The sequence below is a fragment of the Schistocerca nitens genome, chromosome 3, assembly GCF_023898315.1.
Source record: "Schistocerca nitens isolate TAMUIC-IGC-003100 chromosome 3, iqSchNite1.1, whole genome shotgun sequence".
In the NCBI taxonomy this organism is placed as follows: domain Eukaryota; kingdom Metazoa; phylum Arthropoda; class Insecta; order Orthoptera; family Acrididae; genus Schistocerca; species Schistocerca nitens.
In genome coordinates this window covers 516,068,597-516,092,201 of record NC_064616.1, presented here as the reverse complement: position 1 = coordinate 516,092,201, position 23,605 = coordinate 516,068,597, and the positions used below count along the sequence as shown (strand labels likewise).

General features: G+C 45.3%; 1 protein-coding gene across 1 annotated transcript in view; it reads left to right on the top strand.

The window, feature by feature from the left end:
• The window catches only part of LOC126248436 (aminopeptidase N-like), a 467,552-nt gene that overhangs the window by 410,970 nt on the left and 32,977 nt on the right, over nt 1-23,605 (top strand). The window contains exon 13 of the mRNA XM_049949414.1: nt 9,396-9,536. Coding sequence (XP_049805371.1) covers nt 9,396-9,536 — 141 coding nt within the window. The remainder of the gene's footprint in view (nt 1-9,395; nt 9,537-23,605) is intronic.

The window sequence follows — 23,605 nt, the reverse complement described above, 5'->3', positions numbered from 1 at the left end:
TCGGGAGGTATAAGTAGGGGTAAGCAATATATTCGATACCTCATCCAGAAACGCACCCTCTCGAAACCTGGCGAGCAAGCTACACCACGATGCAGAGCACCTCTCTTGCAGAGTCTGCCACTTGAGTTTATTAAACATCTCCGTAACGCTATCACGGTTACCAAATAACCCTGTGACAAAACGCGCCGCTCTTCTTTGGATCTTCTCTATCTCCTCCGTCAACCCAATCTGGTACGGATCCCACACTGATGAGCAATACTCAAGTATAGGTCGAACGAGTGTTTTGTAAGCCACCTCCTTTGTTGATGGACTACATTTTCTAAGCACTCTCCCAATGAATCTCAACCTGGTACCCGCCTTACCAACAATTAATTTTATATGATCATTCCACTTCAAATCGTTCCGCACGCATACTCCCAGATATTTTACAGAAGTAACTGCTACCAGTGTTTATTCTGCTATCATATAATCATACAACAAAGGATCCTTCTTTCTATGTATTCGCAATACATTACATTTGTCTATGTTAAGGGACAGTTGCCACTCCCTGCACAAAGTGCCTATCCGCTGCAGATCTTCCTGCATTTCGCTACAAGGGTTTAGTAAAAACAAGGTATACAAATAAATGATGATAATTATTATTATAAAACATCCAGCATTCCACATAACACTATGTTTTTCTTTTTTTTTTTGTGTGTGTGTGTGGGGGGGGGGGGGGGGGGGGGCGCGCGCGCGCGCATCTTACCTCATAAATTATGATAACATTTACCACCATTTTTTAAGAAGGAAAACTCTGGAGCTGGGGCTTCTCTCACTACAGATAACAGACCTCGAATGACAAAACTTGCACAGTTGAAATAATGAGAAATTTATATTATTATTATTATTATTATTATTATTATTATTATTATTATTATTATTTGTAGCAGATACCCACACCCTGATTTCCAACAACCTTGACTGTCTCACTACAGTGCACAGGCCTCAAATGACACGGCCCATGTGTTTGCTGTAGTTATAAAAGTGTGAGGAGGGGAATGGGAAGATTTAATCTTATGGGTTTTAGTGTTGTAGGACTGCAGGATCCAATTATGCACACTATACCACATGTAATAAACACTATTTTATTACTTGGAAGCACACATATACAGTTAAATACATTCTTGGTCACTCTCTATGTGTGTAAAGTTTCATGCGCGGCCACAGACTGCCGCAAAGAGCTTGGCAAAACAAAGATATTACACACAACTTAGTTGATAGTCGCCACATTAGTCCCCCCACCCCCCCCCCCCCCACCCTAAAGTGTGGAGCACAAAACATAAATATTGGGGCATACATGTAAAGGAAACACTCAGGGGGGAGGGAGAGGGTGTTTAAACCAAAACTGTACCTTACATTATGTTAGTAATTGAATTCTTTGAGCCAGCGAGGGGGCGGATGGTCCTGCCTGAGCGGGTGAATCCTCGTACAGCAGTCGAGGGATCCAGGGAGGGGACTGTTGGTTGTGAGGAGCTGGGGTATTTATTTAAACTAACAACTTGTCACCTGAATATGTTTTTTTATATTTCATTTTATCTGTTTCTAATATCGTGTTATAATTTCATATATTGACTCGTTCCATGACCATGGAGACTTCTCCTTAATTTGGTCCCACGGAACAATAAATAAATGCCTGTTGCAGTATGTAGTACTTTCACCATGGATTGGTCAGTACCAACAGGCAAGGGGACAGACTGGAGAAGGTGAATTTGGGTTAAGTTGTCATTGGGGGAGCTGGCTCGTTCATAGAAGATACATACATTATCTGGCTGCATAACAAAAAACACTTTAGAGCCACAAATAAAACCTGTGTTGACATTCATTACCCCTCCCGTATACGGGTCGACAGGATCTCCACACGAGTCGTTGGCGGCAGCATCACACGTTCCGAGGCTGGCCCCTGATACGTCACTGAATCCTAACAGGGGAGAGGCGGGGGGGGGGGGGGGGGGGCTGCCTGTAGGAGGGGGAGTCATCACACACATCACTCTGTATGGGAATGTCACATGCACCTGTAGCACTGTCACACACACCTGTAACGCTGTCTCACGATTGGGAGTGGGTAACGTCACAAGTGCGGAAATGGGCGTCACTCATCTGCAGACTGTCGGTAGATGCCTCGTGTGAGGCGAGTGTAGCAGGGGATCGTGGCTGACTGGGTGGGGTATCGAGCAGTTCTCCCAGAGACTATGCGAGTTTGAGGTGGCAGACAGATAACGTTTGAGGTGTGCCATTAATGAGCACCTCGAACGTGTTGGTACGCCATGGTACAACTCTGTGCGGGCCCGAGTATGGAGGTCTGAGTGCCGGTCGAACAGTGTCATAGCGCACCATGAAGTGAGTGCACAATGTCAAGTCGTTATGCAGAAATACAGAAGGGGGCGAATGCGGTCAAGGTGGAGGCACACGAATGTTAGTGATTAACTCCTTAACATGCCCGACGAATGTCGAGTCGCAGCTTTGATCTGGAGGGAGGGAAGGCTCGACTAGCTCTGCTGAGAGTGTGAGGGGTTCTCTATACAGTACTTATGCGAGGGATGCACCAAGGTCCTCTTTGTAAGTGGCCTGAACGCCTAACATTACCCATGGTAAGGTGTCGGCCCACTCACCTCCAAGGCACATCAGGGAAGCTTTAAGTGTTCGGTGCCAGCGTTCGACAAGACCATTGCTCTGGGGGTGGTATGCTGTAGTCCTAAATCGTTTCACCCCACACAGTTCACAAAGCTGTTGGAAGAGGGTGGACTCGAATTAGTGGCACCGGTCAGTGGTGATAGAAACCGGGCAGCTCAGGCGCGAGATCCACATTAATAAAAGGGCTCGGGCTACTGCATCGGCTGTGATAGTAATGAGAGGAATTACCTCTACCCAGCGGGTAAACCTGTCAATGGCGGACAGTATGTAATGGAAGGGGACCAAGGGAGGTAAGGGCCTGACAATATCGATGTGTATGTGCTGGAATCTTCTTTTTGCCACATCGAACGTACCCATGGGGGGCCACACACGCTCGTGCCCAACTGCGACATTGTTTTATCACCCCAGGCCAAACGAAACACTCACATACCAGATGTGTCGTGGCATGAATGCCAGGGTGTGCCAAGTCATGGATACTATTAAAAATGTCCCGGCAGAGAGGTGCCGGAATCACTGGACGAATGCGTCCTGTTGAAATGTCACACAAGATAGGTGATGAAAACCCAGGAAGTATCCTTAACACTAGTTTGAGTCCTGTTTCAACATCAGAGTTCAATGTGGTGATTTCAGTATCCTCTGTCTACAATTTAGGGAGGTCTCTGAGGTCCAGTTGTGAAGATAAAACCGACACACAAGATAGAAAATTGGCGACAACATTGTCTGCCCCTCTGACGTAACGTATGTCGTTCAGAAACTGACATATGAGGTCCAGATGATGAAAACGTCTCGGGGACGAGTCCTTGCCCGGGTTACGGAAAGCGTATACCAATGGCTCGTGGTCGGTAAATACCACGAAATGGCGACCTTCGATATTGTCCTGGAAATATTTGATAGCAGCATAAATAGCAAACAGTTCCCAGTCAAAGGTCGACCACTTACATTTGGAAGTGGACAGTTTGTGCGAGAAAAATCTGAGTGGCCATACCACAGAACCCTCGGATTGCTGAAGTACTGCCCCCACTGCTGTATCATTTGTGTCTGTTGTAAGCGAGATGGGAGCATCAGGAATGGGGCGAGCGAGCGTAACGGCTGTCTGGAAGGCTGAATCGAATGCGCAACGCATATCTGGAGTCCACGTGACTGCCCGAGACCCTGAAGTGTTTTTTTCCTGTGAGATTATCTGTCAGTGGGTCTTGTATTTCAGTGGCGTGGGGGATGTGTTTGCAGTATTAATTTACCGTTCCAAGGAAGTGGTGGAGGCTCTGAAAATCTTTAGGCAAAGGCACCGTACTAATGGTCTCGACCCATTCAGGTATGGAGCAGATGCCATCGGCAGGAACCCTGTGGCCCAGAAAAGTGACACTAGTGCAGCGGAGTTGTGACTTAGCATTATTCACTATGACACCATTTGCTTTTAATAGTTGGAACACTGTATTTAAATGGAGTTCATGTTCCTCGAGGGAGGAAGAAAAAATTAACAAGTCATCCAGGTAGGCATATGCGAAGTCCAGTTTTCCGACCAACGAGTTGATGAACTGTTGCCACGTCTGTGCAGCATTTTTAAGGCCGAACGGCATAAACAAATTCTCGAACAACCCGAACGGGGTGATGATAGTGGTTTTTTCAACATCCTCCAGTGCCATTGGCAGTTGGTGATACACCTTGTGACAGTTGATTACACTGAAAATTCGTGCCCCGTGCAGTTGGGAAGCAAAGTCTTGAATATTTTGGATGGGATAATTATCTAGAATTGTTCTGGTGTTAAGTGCCCGATAATCACCGCAGAGGCGGAAAGTGTCATCTTTCTTGGGCACCAAATGAATGGGTGACAACCAACTACTAGAAGAAGGGCGAATAGTCTTACTATCTAAAAGTTCCTGAATAACAGCTTTGGCATGTTTAAGTTTTTCCAGATCTAAACGCATAGCCTTTGCACATACTGTATTGATTCTGTAGACAGTACCGTTGTTGATCGCGAACACCGATGGGGATGATGGGCCTGCACCCGATGCACTACAACTAACCTGTAATGCACGCGCTTGTGTGTCCCAGGCCGGTGGGTCAGCAGCTGTGGCGGTGATCCACTAGTAGTCCTTTTCGTAGAGCTTGGTGGGGTACTTGGTTGCGCCGCGGGCACAGCTTCTGTGTGGCAGTAGAAACGTCACGTGGCATCGGTGGCAGGTGCGAGGAATCAGTGCAGGGGTTGGGGGTGTGGCCATGTGTGACAGCTGGGTGACCTACTTAGAAGTGTCCATGAGCTTGGCTTGCACGGCGGCGATGCATAGGCGGAGGGCTTCATTGCTGTCTCAAAGTTCATCACTGTCTGATCTAAGAGAGAGCACTGCAACAGCAGTTTCAGCTAGCTTACACAATAGAGTGGCGCTCTCAGATGAGAGGGAAGAGATATCTGAACCGGTGGGACTGTCTATCGAGCTAATGGTTAGTGTACCTCATTGTAGGTTGGATGACAGTGCATGGGCTAAGAGAAAATCTACCCTGAGCACGGGTTCGTCCACCTCTGCGATAACGAAAGTCCACTGTAAGGGGGTGTTAACGTCCTGCAGTTTAAGGTTTAAATTAGTTATTCCATGACATTGAATCGGAGACTTATTGGCAGCTCAATGCAGGGGGCAAGGCTGACACTCGAATTCAATACCTGCGGACAAAGGTATCACACTAATCTCGGTCCCCGTGTCGACTAGAAATGAAAGGCGCATCTTTCACATACAAGCGTCTTGGTGCATGGGGTGAAGAAGTATTAAGTGACAGGCATCTGTGTGGTGCAACGCGATCCGTAGCACCTGAATTGGTTCGCGTTATTAGTTTGGGAATGCGCATGGAGAACGACTCCTCTTAACAACGTCGCCAAAGTGGAAATGGAAATAACACCAACTGGATGGCGCATGGCATCATTCATCACGCTAGCTGAGGTCAAAGTGGCAGTGGAGGGGGGGGGGGGGTCTTGTTTGCAGGTTCCTCCGGTGGCGGCGTTGCAGTAGTACTGATGTGAGAGGAGTTACAGTGGAGGCTGCCAGGCAGTGTGGGTCCGCTCGCATGCGCGGAGTGAGTTGTGTGCACTCTGTACCACACAATGGAAGCTGCAGCACAGGTGTGCCAACCTCTGAGGCCGCAGTATGCGGGGCGGGCAGAATGTTGTATACCTGGTCTGCGATCTTCAGTTTGGCATCTAGTGTGGCTGAAGTCACGTGGAGAAGTTGAATTTGAACTTCCGGAGGAAGTCTGAGCAACCAGATGGACCAAACTGTAACACCTGGCATGTGATGTGTGTCTATCATGGCGCAGAGATGACACAAGAGCTACGACGGGGATCTGGAACCCAGCGATTTGTGACTGATGAGGTGGATAGCTTCCTCTGTCGATGTGGACAGTCACTTGAGGATGGTGCATCAGGTGAATGCATATTTGTCCATAGTGGGAGGTGAAGTCACAATATCGCAGATCAGGTCCAGTTCTTCATGGATGTGACATAATAGGCAAAGGAACTTTGAATTGTCATCAGCGACGCCGTGTAGCTGCAGGACGTGGTCGACCAAGGCAAACCATGTGTGCGGGTGGACCTTGTGAAGGGGTGGTAGCTTTGGCCAATGGATGGGGAAGTCTCAACATAACTGTTTATTAGAAACTGTCACTCCCTGTCCATAGTTCTGCAGCCTAATTGGCTCGGGTGCAGTAGCGGTGTACCGGCTTCCAACACTGTCAGTGGCACGCGGCAAGGTAGGTGCGGCTGGCTCGACCTCAGTCAAGAAATCAGTGAATCGTGCGCTCAATGAAGTAACGCCAACAGGTGTAGAATGGACCGGCACAGTAGAGTCGACCGATGTGCAGAGAACGACGGAGTACAGTTTCCAGGCCCCTCCCCTACAGGTGCATTAAAAATTTTTAAATCACCTAATGTTTGTTGAACACACGTGGTAGAGGCGGTGGCAGGAATGGCGTGTGCCACCGGAAACACTCGTAAAGTGGATGCAGGTAGTGTGGGGGGGGGGGGGGGGGATAGGGGGGGCTGGTGCAAGCTGTAGGGTTCCGGGATAGACATGAAATTTCACATCTTGGGTGTCCGGCTCGATTTGTACCACCACTGATTCGGGTGGAAAGTTCACACTGGCACTTGGGAAACCCGCAAACATAGTCACTGGGGTTTCAGCACATTGTGTCGGCCATTGTTGAGCACTTGGAACACATGGAAAGTTCATACTCGACATAAAATATTCCTATTCAAAGTTTTGTGCATGAAAAACTTTCTGTTGGTACGGAACCCTGCCACACAACTGCTGACTCACGTATGATAATGGAAAGATGTTGTTCATACCTGATGCCGGTACACGTGGCTGTGGGAATGCAGAAGCACTGTCCTGTTGCGAATTGCTAGTAGGTGTTTTTCGAAACTGCGTTGAACATGGTGGATAATTGGAAAACCCTGCAGAAGCGTCCGATGGGAAACTTAGTTGGCACGTGTGCAGTGTGGTGGGTGGCAAGTGATCCATTGTGTACTGCTCAATGGTACAAAAGTTCATTGTAGCACTTGCAAACAAAATTCGTGGTCACCAGTATGGGTTTTAGTGTTGTAGGACTGCAGGATCTAATGATGCACACTCTACCACATTTAATAAACACTATTTTATTGCTCAGAAGCACACATATACAGTTAAATACATTCTTGGTCACTCTCTATGTGTGTAAACTTTCGCGCGCGGCCACAGACTGCCAAAAAGAGCTTGGCAAAACAAAGATATTACACGCAACTTGGTCGATAGTTACCACAATCTTATTGAGGAGGGAGATAGGATGTGGTGGAGGACTCAGGGGGATGAGGGTCCCAAGAGGAGGGTGGGGGGTGGGGTTGGTGACATTGAATGTACCATGCTAAATTGCCTCAGCCATAACGTGACACCCCCTCACACGGTCGAGTGTAAGCTGATACTCCCCTTATCAGTGACCCTGAAAACTATATCAAGGTCATCTCATATGCTCAATAGATAAATACTACAGTGCATATGGAAAAGCTCTCTAAACATCTGACATAGGAACTTCTGACCTGCAGTGATTAATAAAGGCAATGATTCAAAGCACCAGTCCATGGACAGAGTAAGCGACACTTGTTGTGTCTCTTTCAAAGCCACCATCCTGCCATTTGCTTTCAGATGATCAACACCACCACCACCACAACAATAACAACAACAACACAAGTGATTTTAAGCAAAAAGAAATAAAATATAGCATCCATGCTGCCTCAACCTGATCCTGATAGCCTGCAGTGTACATAATTACTCTATGTGACACAATTATGCTATGGCCTGCAAAGCAAATAGTTCATCAGAAGTTCATAGTTCATCATCGATCTCTTTCACCCATATACTCATTAATTATATTTAATAATGTGTGTCAGACTTGCATTGAGCGTCTAGGTAGGGCTTAATAAGGCATTTCTCCAGCATGAGTAATTTTATTAGTATTGCTGTATGATTACAATCAGAAAACTCTTCATCTTATCCTTAGATTATATGTGCATGCCTTTTCCACCTACTGGTTTCAACCAATGTCCAGCATTTGTCTCACTCCACAATTTTTACACACCACACTTCCCTTCATTACCAAAGTGACGATTCATTCATGTCTCAAGTTGTGTCCTATAACTGATCCGCTCTCTCAGCAAAGTTGTGTCATAAATTTCTTTTTCATCAGTTTGATTCTGTACCTCTTCATTATTTACTCAATGTAACCATCTAATCTTCAACATTCTTCAGTAGCAATATATTTCAAAATCTCTCTTCTTTGTTTAATTAATTAATTCATTCATTCTTTCATCGTGTTCCATAGATCCCATGAAGGAGGAGAACCTTCAGGGGTGCAGAAGAAGTCACAGCATACAACAACAAAAGACAAGGAAATTGTAGAAACTTAAGATTCATAGTGCAGTAGCCATAAATTAGTTTTATACTGCTTAATGCTGTTCATGCTTCTGTCACAACAGAGGCTGCTCCCAAGGGCATAACACATAGTACTAACCTTCTTGATTACTTTATCTGAATGTTGAGTTCATTTTAACTTGTATTGTTCTTATTTATTCAAGTCAGAAGCAAATACAACACAATTAATAACAAAAGACAGAAAGAAGTACTAAGCTACACTACTGTTGCTCAATATCTTGCAACATCAATTGTGCTCAAAGTCACAAGTAGAAAATCTACTTCTGTGCAAATGCAGGGCTTAGTTGACTGACCAGTAGGTGTTCCATCATGTGTTCTTCTCTGCAGTCACAGGGAAGTGTCATTTCAGGAGGTTACTCCTGGATCTTCCAACTTCACATCAAAGGTGGCTGAATGACCTCTACCTGGTCCAATTCTATTCACGCCCAGGTGGGAGGGTTTCTGAAGGGGATGGCCAGGTTGAATCTTCTCAAGTTGAGAGATCCAAAGTTGCCTCCTTGCTGTAGCTGCTTCTGTTTGCATCATTGAAGTGGTCATCATGAAATGTGTTCTGGACATCAACCTCAGAGTTTTTGTGATAAGCCTGATTAGTTCTCTATGCATTGGCAGATACTTCATGAAGGTTACTTGGTGGTAAATGCCTGTGAGCTGGTAGAGTATTAACCCAAAGAATTTTACACACTGTGCTTCATTCAGTGTAAGACCATCAATGACTAATTCTGGTGATTTAGTAGCAATATAGTTGTGACTGACAGTGTTTTTTTCTGATATTTTCAGATTTCTGAAGATGTCCATGGATCCTGAAGCAATAAACTTAACAGCCATAAACATAGTGCAGTCCATGGATTCCATTCTGTCATTACCATCACAAGCAGGTTTTGATGCTGCACACAGACTGGTTCAAGAGTTCATGAGCAAGTGAGTACCTCATTCATAACATAAAGCAGTACTCTTACTGCTCTATTTCTGGCAGCAGCAAACAGAAACTATAATTTATATGATATTGCAGTGTTTATGTTGTTAAGAAGAATGAAGATATGTTCCTTTGGACATTTATGCAAGCCATTATGAAATACAGGAAATGTATTTGCAGATGTGAATATAAACAACCATCAGCTGTATAATGGAATGACAACAATGAAAATTTGTGCCAGACTGGGACTCGAACCTGGATTTCCTGCTTTACATGAGCACCCATGTTAACCACTTTTGCTACAGTATCCAGGCATAATTCACAGCCAGACCCAAACTTCCGTATGTCAGCATTCCTGCGTCACAACCCATATTTGTACACATATTATGTAATTCCCATACAGGCAATGACATTTCAATTGAAAGTCACTGCCATATATTGACAGATAAATATGATACTGCAGTGCCTGTGTTGTCAAGAAGTACCATGCATGTGCAAAGGAACAGACTCTGTAGCAACTACAGCCCCCCCTGCGGGTTTGGGGGTTAGAATAGGCCCACGGTATTCCTGCCTGTCGTAAGAGGCAACTAAAAGGAGTCTCAAATGTTTCGGTCTTATGTGATGGTCCCCTCTCGGGCTTGACCTCCGTCTTTCTAAATTATTCCGAAGAGCGAGCCAATTGGGGAAGGGCGCCTTACATGGTGCACTGTATCCGTTGTGCATTGATACCTTTAGCCAGCTTTTTCGTCGTTGCAATGGTGTCCTGCTCGTTTTCCATCTCTTGGGCGAGGATACGTCCCTGGGTGCGATTACCACGCTGCACTCTGCAGTGTTGCTTTTAACTGCGACGACGACCTTGGACATTTTTGCACCTAAGATCCAGCACGGTAGCCAGTCCGTTGTGGTGGGGCCGCCATGTACCCAGTTGGTTGTAGCCCCCTGACAACACAGGGATCGCTCTACTGATGCCTGCGCCGTTAACTCCCCACGTATGCCAAGGAGTAGATGCCCATCTCCCTGGGGCATCAGGACTCCCGGCAATGGCCATCCTGCCAGGTGGCTATTGCTGCGGCTGGGTGGCGCCCGTGGGGAGGGCCCTTGGTCGGAGTAGGTGGCATCAGGGCGGATGACCCGCAATGAAGCGTGGTACATCATCTCTCGCTGGCGGCCAGCCACCAGCAGTCTCTAAGCGTTCGAGGGCTCATTTTAAAGCTAACGTTTATAACCCCAAATCGTTCCCATCCCTGGCCACACCATGGGAGGAACGAAAGGCAATGAATGACAGTGACGTGTATTCCCTCGGGTATCTCGTCTGTACCAGAGCTGATGGTGACTCGTTTCTATCCGTGAAGCCTCAGTTCTTTGTAGAGCATTTAGAGGACAAGTTTGGGGAGGTGGAGGGCTTGTCCAAAATGCGCTCTGGGTCAGTTTTGATAAAAACGGCATCCTCTGCCCAGTCACGCAGGTTACTTGCTTGTGACAAGTTGGGGGATGTTAACGTTACCATCACCCCACATAAGAGTTTAAATATGGTCCAGGGTATTATTTTCCATCAGGACCTACTTTTGCAGTCTGATGACGAGCTGCGCGCCAATTTAGAGCGCCGAGGTGTACATTTCGTCCGGCGCGTTCATTGGGGTCCGAGGGACAATCAGGTAGCTACCGGTGCCTTCATCTTGGCCTTCGAAATTGATACATTACCAGAGAAGGTCAAGGTGATGGTCTAACGATGTGACGTCAAACCCTCCCCCGATGCGGTGCTTTAAGTGCTGGAAGTTCGGTCACGTGTCCTCTCGCTGTACTTCTAGCCTCACATGTCGAGATTGTGGACGCCCATCTCATCCCGATACTCCATGTGCTCCGCCTCCCGTCTGTGTCAACTGTGGAGAGCCTCATTCCCCTTGCTCGCCGGACTGCAGTATCTTACAGAAAGAACGCAAAATCATGGAATTTAAGACCCTGGACTGAATGACCTACACTGAGGCTAAGCGGAAATTTGAACGGCTACATCCCGTGCCCATGATGTCATCTTATGCCTCCACTGTCACTCCTGCTCCAGCTCCTTCAGCTGCAAGACATACAGTCAGCTCTCAGAGTCAGAGGACCTCACCTGCCCCCTTGACGATGGGGGCCCCTTCTCTCGCTGTTGCTCCCACACCATCTACCTCGGGAGCAGCTCCCACTAAACCACTGGGGACACCAGTCCCCACTTCTAAGCCGGAGAAGCGTAAGTCTTATTCGGCTTCTCTCGCTCGGAAGGGATCCCTTGCATCCCTCCCTTCCCAGGTTCCTACCAGCGGCACAGCAGACACCAACCAGGTCGCTGGTCGACGGGCTTCGCAATCCTCCAATAAGCCCTCTCAACAACGGCAACCAAAGGAACAGCGAGAAAAAACGACTTTGAAGACCCGTAAGTCCAAGACACCTGCGGTGGCACCTACTCCACCGCTACCTAAAAGCTCTGCGTCTGAGGATGAGGTGGAGATCCTTGCGTCCGCTGAGGACCTCGATCTCGCCGGTCCCTCAGACGCAATGGATAGCACTTGCACGGGTGCTCCATCGGAGACAGCAGGTGGCCCAGCGGCGTAATCTGCCTTCCCAGTCCCGTCACGCCTTTCTCCGCCATGGACAATACCATCCTCCAGTGGAACTGCAGCGGTTTCTTCCACCATCTAGCTGAGCTCCGCCAACTTATCAGCCTTCACCCTTTCTTCTGCATTGCACTTCAAGAAACTTTGTTTCCAGCAATGCGAACCCCCGCCCTCCGTGGCTATCGTGGTTATTATAAGAACCGGGCAGCATATGAAAGGGTGTCTGGTGGCGTCTGCCTCTATGTCCTTCACACTCTGCACAGCGAGTCTGTCCCTCTCCAAACACCTTTAGAGGCTGTCGCTGTTCGGGTGTGGACGCCACAGGCTGTTACCGTCTGCAGTCTTTACCTTCCACCGGATGGTGATGTCTCGCAGCATGTCCTGGCTGCGCTGATAGCCCAATTGCCGCCACCTTTCTTGCTATTGGGCGACTTCAACGCCCATAACCCTCTGTGGGGTGGGTCAGTGGCAACAGGTCGAGGCGCCACCATTGAGCATTTATTGTCGCAGCTCGATCTCTCGATTGTAAATGATGGTGCCTTCACACACTTCAGTGTGGCGCATGGCACATACTCCGCCATTGACCTTTCAATCTGTAGCCCTAGCCTCTTCCCGTCTGTCCAATGGAGTGTGCATGACGACCTGTGTGGTAGTGACCACTTTCTGATCTTTCTGTCACTACCACAGCGTCACTCTTCTGGGCGCCCTAGCAGATGGGCTATGAATAAGGCTGACTGGGACTTGTTCTCCCCCACTGCCGCTATTGAGCCTCTCTCTAATGATGACATTGATGCGGTGGTTCAATCGGTCACCACCGGCATCGTTACTGCCGCCGAATCTGCCATTCCCCGTTCCTCTGGGTCCCCTCGGCGGCGGACTGTGCCTTGGTGGTCGCCTGAGATCGCTGCAGCGATTAAAGATCGCCGGCGGGCGCTACAGCGTCACAAGCGACATCCCTGCATTGAACACCTCATCACCTTCAAACGGCTGCGTGCGCGGGCCCACCGCCTTATCCGCCAAAGCAAGCAGGAGTGCTGGGAGCGGTATGTGTCCACCATTGGCCTCCATGTCTCTCCATCGCAGGTCTGGGCCAAGATCCGACGCCTCTATGGCTATCGGACCCCTGTCAGCGTCCCTGCGCTCTCACTGAATGGAGCAGTTTGTACAGACTCCGACGAAATTGCCAACAGCTTGGCAGAGCATTTCGCTCTTAGTTCCGCTTCTTCCAATTACCCACTGGCCTTCCGCTCCATTAAAGAGCGGATGGAACGTCGGAGCCTTTCGTTTCGCACCCGCCACCCAGAATCTTACAATGCTCCATTCAGTGAGTGGGAATTACGCAGTGCCCTAGCCGCTTGCCCTGATACCGCTCCTGGGCCAGATGGCATCCACTGTCAGATGCTGAAACACCTTCCAGTGGACTGCCAGCTGCGCCTCCTCGATCTTTACAACCGTCTTTGGGTCGAGGGGGAGTTTCCGTCGCAATGGCGGGAAAGCATTGTCATCCCCGTTTTGAAACCTGGAAAGAGCCCTCTGGAGGTGGACAGCTACCGTCCCATTAGCCTCACCAACGTTCTTTGCAAGTTGCTTGAACAGATGGCGAGCCGGCGCTTGAATTGGGTACTGGAGTCTCGGGGCCTTCTGGCTCCATCTCAGGGTGGGTTCCGTAAAGGCCGCTCTGCCACCGACAATCTGGTGAGCCTGGAGTCGGCCATCCGTACTGCCTTTGCCCGCCGTCAGCACCTGGTCGCTGTCTTTTTCGACATGCGGAAGGCGTACGATACGACATGGCGTCATCACATCCTTTCTACGTTTCATGGATGGGGTCTTCGGGGTCCTCTGCCGCTTTTTATCCGCAATTTTCTGTCGTGTCGTACCTTCCGCGTGCAAGTCGCGGCCTCATATAGTTCCTCCCACGTCCAGGAGAACGGTGTGCCACAGGGTTCTGTTTTAAGTGTCTGCCTGTTTTTAATAGCCATTAACGGGCTCACTGCGGCCGTGGGCAATTCTGTCTCCGCTTCCCTGTATACTGACGACTTCTGCCTTTACTATAGCTCTATTGGCATTGCAGCTGCTGAACGTCAGCTACAGGGCGCAATCCTCAAGGCGCAGTCTTGGGCTGTAGCGCGTGGTTTTCAGTTTTCGGCTGCCAAGACCCGCGTTATGCATTTCTGCTGGCGCCGAACGGTCCATCCTGCGCCACGGCTTTATCTTGACGGCGAACTTCTTGCTGTGGTGGAGACCCACAGGTTTTTGGGTGTACTTTTTGATGCCCGGTTGACTTGGCTGCCTCATATTCGGCAGCTTAAACAGGCGTGTTGGCGGCATCTCAATGCTCTGCGATGCTTGAGCCACGCCAGCTGGGGTGCCGACCGATCTACCTTGTTACGGCTCTACCAGGCGATAATCCTGTCCCGTCTGGATTATGGGAGCCTGACTTATGGCTCCGCTTCCCCATCTGCGTTGCGGGTACTGGACCCAATACTACACAGCGGGATATGACTTGCCACTGGTGCCTTCCGCACCAGCCCTGTGGACAGCGTACTAGTGGAGGCAGGTGTCCCTCCCCTGCGGTTACGGCGCCAACATTTGCTGGCCGCTTATGCTGCCCATTTTTAGCTTGCCCGGGCATCCAAACTATCATCTCCTGTTCCCGCAATCGGTCGTCCATCTGCCAGAATGTCGGCCCCGGTCTGGCTGTACGATTGAGGTCCACATCAAAGAACATCTCTCTGGGCTTAGGGTTTTCACTGTTCCACCTCCTTTCCGGGCCACTTTGTGTACACCCCCATGGTGTGTTCCTCGCCCTTGCCTTTGGCTCGACTTGGCACAGGGCCCGAAGGACTCAGTCCCTCCAGAGGCCTTCTGCCGCCGCTTTTATTCCATCCTGGCCACGTATCAGGGCTCTGGCATTGTTTACACTGACGGTTCGATGGTTGCTGGTCATGTCGGGTATGCGCTAACTCTAGGGGACCATTCCGAGCAACGTTCCTTACAGGATGGCTGCAGCGTTTACACTGCTGAGCTGGTTGCCATCTTTCGTGCCCTAGAGTATATCCGCTCCTGCTCAGGTGAGTCCTTCGTTATCTGTAGCGATTCCCTGAGCGGTTTACAAGCTCTCGACCAGTGTTTCCCTCGTTCTCGTCTGGTGATGGCTATCCATGAGTCCCTGCATACGCTTGCCCGTTGCGGCCGCTCTGTGGTCTTTGTGTGGACCCCCGGTCATGTCGGTATCCCGGGCAATGAACGTGTTGACCGCCTGGCCAAACAGGCCACCAGTGAACCCACTCTTGACATTGGCCTTCCGGAGACTGATTTGAGGGCGGTCTTATGCCGCAAAATTATCTCGCTCTGGGACGCTGAATGGCGCGGTCTGACCACCCGTAACAAACTCCGTGCCGTCAAGGAGACGACAACTGTGTGGCACTCCTCCTTGCGCGTCTCTCGCAAGGAGTCTGTCGTCCTCTGCCGACTGCACATTGGGCACACACGGATGACCCACGGCCACTTATTGTGCCGTGAGGACCCACCTCTATGTCGCTGCGGCTCCATTTTATCTGTGGTCCACATTTTCTTGGAGTGTCCGCTTTTAGTTGTGCTCAGGCAGACGTTCGCACTGCCTGACACGCTCCCTGCCCTTTTAACTGATGACCCTGCTATGGCTGGCTTAGTTTTAAGTTTTATTCGGGCAGGGGGTTTTTATCATTTAATCTGAGTGTTTCTGTTTTTTAGTGTTGATTGTGGCTTTTGGCCTCCGATTTTAATCTGAGTTTTTTAATGTGTTCTCGGTGGTTGGCTTTTCCTTTTTTTTCTCTATGTTTGGCCAACCACCGTCACACTCTGTGTGATTTTAATTTGTTTTGTCTGATCTCTGTCGGCATATTTCTTGTCCCGTGTCGTCTGACGTCTTTCCTGCTGTTCGTTTTTATTCTCTTTGGGTGGTTTTAATTTTTTGGACAAAGGGACCGATGACCGTTGCAGTCTGGTCCCTTTAATCCCATGAACCAACCAACCAACCAACCAACTACAGCCATTATGAAACATGTGAAATGTATGAAATGTCCTCCCCTGTATGGGAGTTAATAATGTGTGTACAAGTACAGGTTGTCGCACAGGTACTCCAAGATATGGAAGTTTTGGTCTGGCTGTAAGTCATGCACAGACAGCCAAAGCGGATAAGGTGACCTCTAGCATAAAGCAGGAAATCTGGGTTCAAGTCCCAATGTAGCACAATTTGCATTGTTGTCATCCCTTATACAGCTAATGGTTGTTTGTATTCACAACTACAAACACATTTCATTATTATAATTTATTTTTATTTAAAAACTAAATAGTCATTATTAAATCTAATTTTCTGTGACTGCATATCATTACAATTGTGTCCAAAAATTAAGCATAATCAAGAAGTGGGATGGCTTTTCCTGGGCTGGACATCACAAAGGCTAAAAAAAAAGATCAAACATAATCAGAGTACAAAACAGAGCCCATATAATTAGCGAGATTCTGAAACAAAAAATACACATTTAACAAAGATGCTCAACTAGTCTTTTGTTTCAATATATTGTTTTGGAAATTCATTGACATGATGTTTAGGGTGAACATGTTGCAAAATTTAACTAAAATATGTCCAGTTTTGTTAATTTATGAACTAAGTAATTTCCAGCTGTGATTCTGTATTTCTTTTTCTTCAGCTAACAGGGCATTATAGTCATTCATCTGTGTCTAAACCAGATTTTGTGGAATTATAGACACTGTTTCCAGGTTCTATTAGCTGTCCCTTCATCTCTTCTATTGTCTTCATTGGCTACCATGTGGCATTTATCAATGAAAATATTTTGCTAGCATACTTATAGCAATTGTAATTAATATTTCAGTTGCAATACTGGGTAGGCTATTTCTTTGAAACTGGCAGTATTTTTGAAGATTTGTTTATCCATTTACTTTTGAAGAACCTGTGGTTGCCAAAACCCATTTCATTTTGATTTGAAAATCTTGTTTCTTGTAATTACTTGAATATTTTACTCTTTTTAGGTTTTCTTTGGGTTATGTAATATTCCTGTTCATAAGAGTCAATTTATCTTCAGTGTTCTAAAAAACTTTGGTTTTGGATCTACATTCCTCACTGTTATGTGTCATTCCAGACTTCCAGAACCTGAATCTCTGTTATCAACAACAGTGGATTGATTACCTCAATGAGTACTGAAGTGATTTCTGCCATGCTTCATTATTCTTGATTCTCAGTGGTTTGGATCAAAGTGCAACTTAAGTACTGGAGCAGTTAGTTCCATGACATATTGTCCTAACTGCACCTTTGCTGAGCAGGCACTGATGACATGCTACTCACTGTAACATGGGTTTAGGTAAACAATGAAATGGTTCTTCCAGCTTTCCACTGAGCTCCTTATGCCACAAAAGGCACTGGTCAGTTTTGCCTGCACACTATAATAGATAGGGGCCCTCAGAGAATGCTATCAGCTGGACTGCCAGCCTTTGGTTTCTTTAAAAGGTTTTCTGCATATGACTACTACAGCAGTATATTTGTTGAAGGACATTGTGATGGTTCCAGCTTGGCTGTTGCTTACAGATATTTAACATACTAATTTTGTGGTATTAGCCAAAAGCAGCCTCACAGGCCATTCTCAAGTGCTGCAGGTGCCAACATGTAATATATTTGAGTATTTAACAGTGAACATGGCAGTTTCCAAAGCAAGCACATATACGTGTTAGCATCAAATTTAAAACAGAATATTCACTGAACAGGACAATAATTTCTATGATGACCACTACTATATTCAGAAAAACATTCTGTTTTAAATTTGATGCCTTCACATATAGGTGCTCACTTTCAGAAATGCCATGTCTGCTGCTAAGTAATCAAACACATGGGGCAGATGCAGATATGGAAACATTGCAAGAAATGCGTGCTTGGGGATGAATGCAGATGTTAGTCAGGCAGACTGTGTTACTTTATTTGACTATGAATGGCACGTTTGCAACATCCTCAATATGTTGCAAGTGTCAGTTGTGGTCAGGACAGTGTTCTGTGTAGTTGTGAATGAATTATGTCAGAGCTAAATGAATTCGAATACGGGCAAACTGTTTGTGCTAATATGGTGGGTACTTCCATAGCCAAGGGAGTGGATGTGTTTGATGTTTCAAGAGGCGTTGTATTGAAGATTTATACTGCATACAGGGAAAGCAGAAGAACATCATGTGTTATGTTACAATGCCAATGAAAGTGTGTGTTGTGTGACCATGACAGATGGTCATTTAAGAGGATTGTGACAGAAATAAAGAGGATGGCAGCTGCAGAAGTCACATCAGAAATGAAATCATACTCATGAACCCTGGTAGCACTAAATCAAACCAAAAGGAGCTACATAGGCTGGGAATTGATAGATGGGCTGGAATTCCAAAAGCACTGATCAGTGATGCAAATGCCCATAAAAGGACAATGTGGTGCCAAAACCATAAAACCTGGACTATGGAGCAGTGGAAGCAAGTCATTTGGTCATATGAGTCTTGTTTCATCCAGTTTCCAACTTCTGCTCCAGTTTACATTCGAAGAGTGAGACATGGCAGGGGTTCAGTGATGATTTAGGCAGCCATATCATGATGCTGAATTGGTCTGTCACTACTCTTCAAGGTAGCATTACTGTCATGGATTGTGTGACCATTTTAGCTGATTAGGTCAATCCCATGGTACAATCTTTGTTCCACAATGGTACTGCTGTGTTCCAAATTGACAGAACCTCTGTTCAAACAGCTTGCATCATCCAGGACTAGTTTTATGAGAATGAGAATGAATTGTTGCAACTCCCCTGGCCACCACAGTCACCAGATCTCTATATTATTGACCATTTATGGTCTACTTTGGAGAGAAGGGTATGTGGTCATCATAGGAAAATACTGGAACAGGAAGGGAAAATTGCAGCTCTTCAAGCTGACCTAGACAAGGCAAGGGAGGATCTGGACAGGTTAAAGAGGGATAAGGGTGAATAGAGGTGGGAAGTGGCAACAGGTAATAGGGGGAACAGGCAAAGGAGAGCATCAGACAGCTTTGTGATAAATCTTGAAAATAGATTTGACCTGTTGCCTCAGTCAGAATCGGATGAGCCTCATGTAGCTGAAGCTGTAGAAAGGGCACAACAAGCTTTCAAGGACTTGAAAAAGGTAGGGAAATTTGTAAAGAGAAAGAAAGTTCTGTTGTTTGGTAGTTCCCATGGTAGAGGTGTTGGCCAACTACTGCAGGAAAATCTAGGTCCAGAGTACCAGGTCACAAACTTTTTCAAGCCTAGTGCAGATCTGGGTTAGGTAACAGAGTATATAGGTTCTTTGTGCAAGGATTTCATGAAGGAGGATGCCTTAGTTATAATGGGTGGTCCAGGAAATAGAATTGACGGAGACTCTGAATATTCCATAGACAGTGACCTGGTGAAGATAGCATCAGCAACGAAGCATACGAGTGTGGGATTTGTGTCTGTGTTGAGACACCATGATCGGCCTCATTTGAACTCTTCTGTAGGGAGGGTGAACTTGGAGTTGGAGTGGCTGCTTAGGACAGATATAGGGTCCCATATTGGTTTGATTCCTGTGGATGCTATCGAAAGGTGGGACTACACTAGGCATGGCCTTCACCTCAATAGGAAAGGGAAGGGAAAACTGTCTGGGTTGATTGCAGAAAACGTAAGAGGGGGGGGGGGGGGGGGCACTGTCACAAGTGGTAAAATACCAGTGGTCACAGGTGTCAGAGGGATGCCTTTTTTAGGATAGGGAAGGAAAACGAGTTTTAAGAGAGATTGGCAGACACACTCAGTTTGAGAAAACAGATGAACAGGAGTCAGATTTTAGCATACAGCCTCCACTTAAACAATGTTTAACAGAAAGTAATCAGAAACTGCCAGTTCATCTTCACCAAAGCAGTTATAATCCCATTAGTATGCAGCATCAGTTATCTTTATTACACCAGAACTTCCCGGGACTCAGAAATAAAGTTGATGAACTACTCATTTGTATCGATGAAATGAATTCATCTAACCAAATTGACATAATCTGCCTCTCTGAACATCAAGTGACCACTGGTATAGATATGTTAGAAATTTCAGGATTTAAGCTAGCTTCCTACTTCTGCAGAGTAGATATGGATGGAGGAGGAGTTGCCACATTTATTAAAAACTGCCATAAATTCAAGAACATTGACATCAATAAATTCTGTTTAGAGCAGCATCTAGAAGTATGTGCAACAGAAGTAGAGTTCCATAACAGATCCTATATAATAGTAACTATTTACCGAGCACCTGCAGGAAATTATAATCTATTCATAAATCATCTAGAAGCTCTTTTGGGTTATTTAACAGGAAGAAACAAAGAAATTTTGATTGATGGTGACTTTAATACAGATTTTCTAATGCAATCTTCCAGTAAACATTTACTGCAGTTAGTAATCTTGTCTTTCAATCTAACACACACTGTAAACTTTCCAACTAGGATCACTAAATCCTCAAGGACAGCCATTGATAACATTTTTATAGACAAATCAAAGGAACAAAATCATATCATAAAACTTGTAATAAATGGACTATCAGATCATGACATGCAGCTCCTTGTTTTAGATGTAAATTCTAAGCAGATTATCAAGATTGCTAAATCTGAATACAGGAGAGTATTCAGTCAACCAAAAATTGAGTGTTTTAGAAAACTGCTCAAAGATATGAACTGGAAAGATGTTTATAGTGCTCATGACATGAATGAAAAATATAACACATTTATGAACAATGTCAGTACCATGTTTGAAAACTGTTATCCTCTAAAAGTTACTCAAATTAAACAGAAGTCTATAATAAAACCATGGATCACACAAGGAATAAAGATTTCCTGTAAGACAAAAAGGAAAATGTATCTGTCGACCAAGAATAGCTCCAATGCTGATGATTTAGCTAAATACAAGGAATACTGTAAAATATTAAAAAAAGTAATTCAGACATCTAAACAAATGCACTACGAAAAGAAGATAGCAATGTCAGGGAACAAAATAAAAACAATATGGGATATAGTGTAAGAGGAGATGTAGAACCAGAAAAGAACAGGAGCAAATAGCACTAAGGTTAGATGACACATTAGTAACCGATGGGCATAGTGTGGCAAATCTATTTAACAAGTACTTTATATCCATTACTGATAGAATGGGATTGTCAGGATCAGTAAATGATGCCCTTGAATATCTGAAACCAGCCTTTACAAATAACTTCAGGTACATGAATATGTCACTCACTTCACCAAAAGAAACAACTTCCATAATAAAATCTTTAAAAACAAAGCATTCTAGTGGTTACAATGAAATATCAACGAAGTTAATTAAGGCATGTTCTTGTGAGTTTAGTACAATTCTAAGTTACTTGTATAACCAGTCAATTATACCTAGGGCATTTCCTGACTGGCTGAAATATGCAGATGTTAAACCTCTATTCAAGAAAGAGGATAAAGAGATGCCATCAAACTACAGACCAATTTCACTTTTGCCAGCATTCTCAAAAATTTTAGAAAAAGTAATGTACAGGCAGCTTCTCAACCATCTGACACAAATGACATATTATCAAGAACACAGTTTGGATTTCTGAAGGGTTCTGATATCGAAAAGGCTATTTACACCTACAGTGAAAATGTACTTAATTCATTAAATAACAAGTTACAAGCAGCAGGTATTTTCTGTGAGTTTTCAAAGGCATTTGATTGTGTAAACCACAACATCCTTTTAAATAAATTAGAATTCTATGGTGTCACGGGCAATGCTGCAAAATGGTTCAAGTCATACCTCGCTAACAGGAAACAAAGGGTGTCAGTGCAAGGGACTAGTGAATTAAGTCATCAGTCATCATCAGAATGGGAAGAAATTACATGTGGTGTCCCACAAGGATCCACCTTAGGGCCATTGCTTTTTCTTGTGTACATTAATGATCTCTCATCAGTTACACTGCCAGAAGCAGAGTTCGTTTTGTTTGCAGATGACACAAGTATTGCAATAAATAGTATGTCGAGTGTAGTTCTAGAAAGATCTGCTAATGATATTTTCATGGATATTAATAAATGGTTTACAGCCAACTCACTGACATTAAACTTCGAAAAGACTCATTATATGCAATTCGGAACCTGTAAGAAGTTTCCACCCAGCATATGCATAAAGTACAAAGAAGAGCAGATAAAAGAGGTTCACAGTCTTAAATTCCTGGGATTACAACTTGATAATAAATTCAGTTGGGAGGAGCACACCACAGAACTGCAGAAACGCCTTAACAAATCTGTATTTGCAATTCGAGTGTTAGCAGACATAGGCGACATAAAAATGAAAAAGCTTGCATACTTTGCCTACTTTCATTCCATAATGTCATATGGTATAATATTTTGGGGTAACTCTTTAAGTCAAACAAAAGTTTTCAGAGTCCAAAAGCATGTAATACGTATTATTTGTGGAGTAAATTCACGGACGTCCTGTAGAAACCTCTTCAAAGAACTGGGTATACTAACTACTGCCTCTCAGTATATTTACTCATTAATGAAATTTGTCCTAAATAATATATCTCTTTTTCCAACAAACAGCTCAGTTCATACATACAATACCAGGAACAAAAATGATCTGCACAAGGACTTAAAAGCACTTACTTTAGTTCAAAAAGGGGTCCACTACTCAGGAACACTCATCTTCAATAATTTGCCAGTAAACATAAAACATTTAGCTACAAATAAAGATCAGTTTAAAAGGAGCCTGAAAGACTTACTAGTAGCCAACTCCTTCTACTCCATTGACGAATTTTTTAATAGAAACAAATTATGTATTCTATATATTCATACTATTAGTATTGTTATTTCAGCTTAAAAAAAAAAAGTGACATGTTCCACATCCACAAGGATCTCCTCAACACAGATCTATGGAATGAGAAACTAATCTAATCTAATCCACTCCATCATCACTACCTGAACTTGCTGCTATTTTGCAGGAAGAATGGTATAAAATCCTCTTGTAGAATGTACAGGACTTGTATTCATCCATTCCAAGATGACTGCTGTAATGTCAACACTTTTTCTACACTCTATTACAGATGGTAATATGTTATTTTTTGTGTTTCCATACTTCAGTCCACTCCATGTAGATCCCTGTATATTAAGAGGTGTTAGCACCTACAATGCTAATGACCGTAGCAGTTTTGCGCCCTAAAACCATATATAAAAAAAAAAAAAAAAAAAAAAAACTACAGTGCTTGAGAATGGCCTGTATGGCTAATATTGGCCAATCATGTAAAATTAAATATGTGTAAACAACAGCCCAGGTGGAGCCACTACAATGTCCTTTTTTATGATGGGTTATTCCTCCAGCTCCTCTTTGCAAGATGCGGCCATGAGCATGTGACAGGTATAACAGAGCAGAGGTTTTTTTAACACCACAGTGCTCTAATAGGCATGGTGCTTTTAGAGGTGGTGTGCTGTAGCCT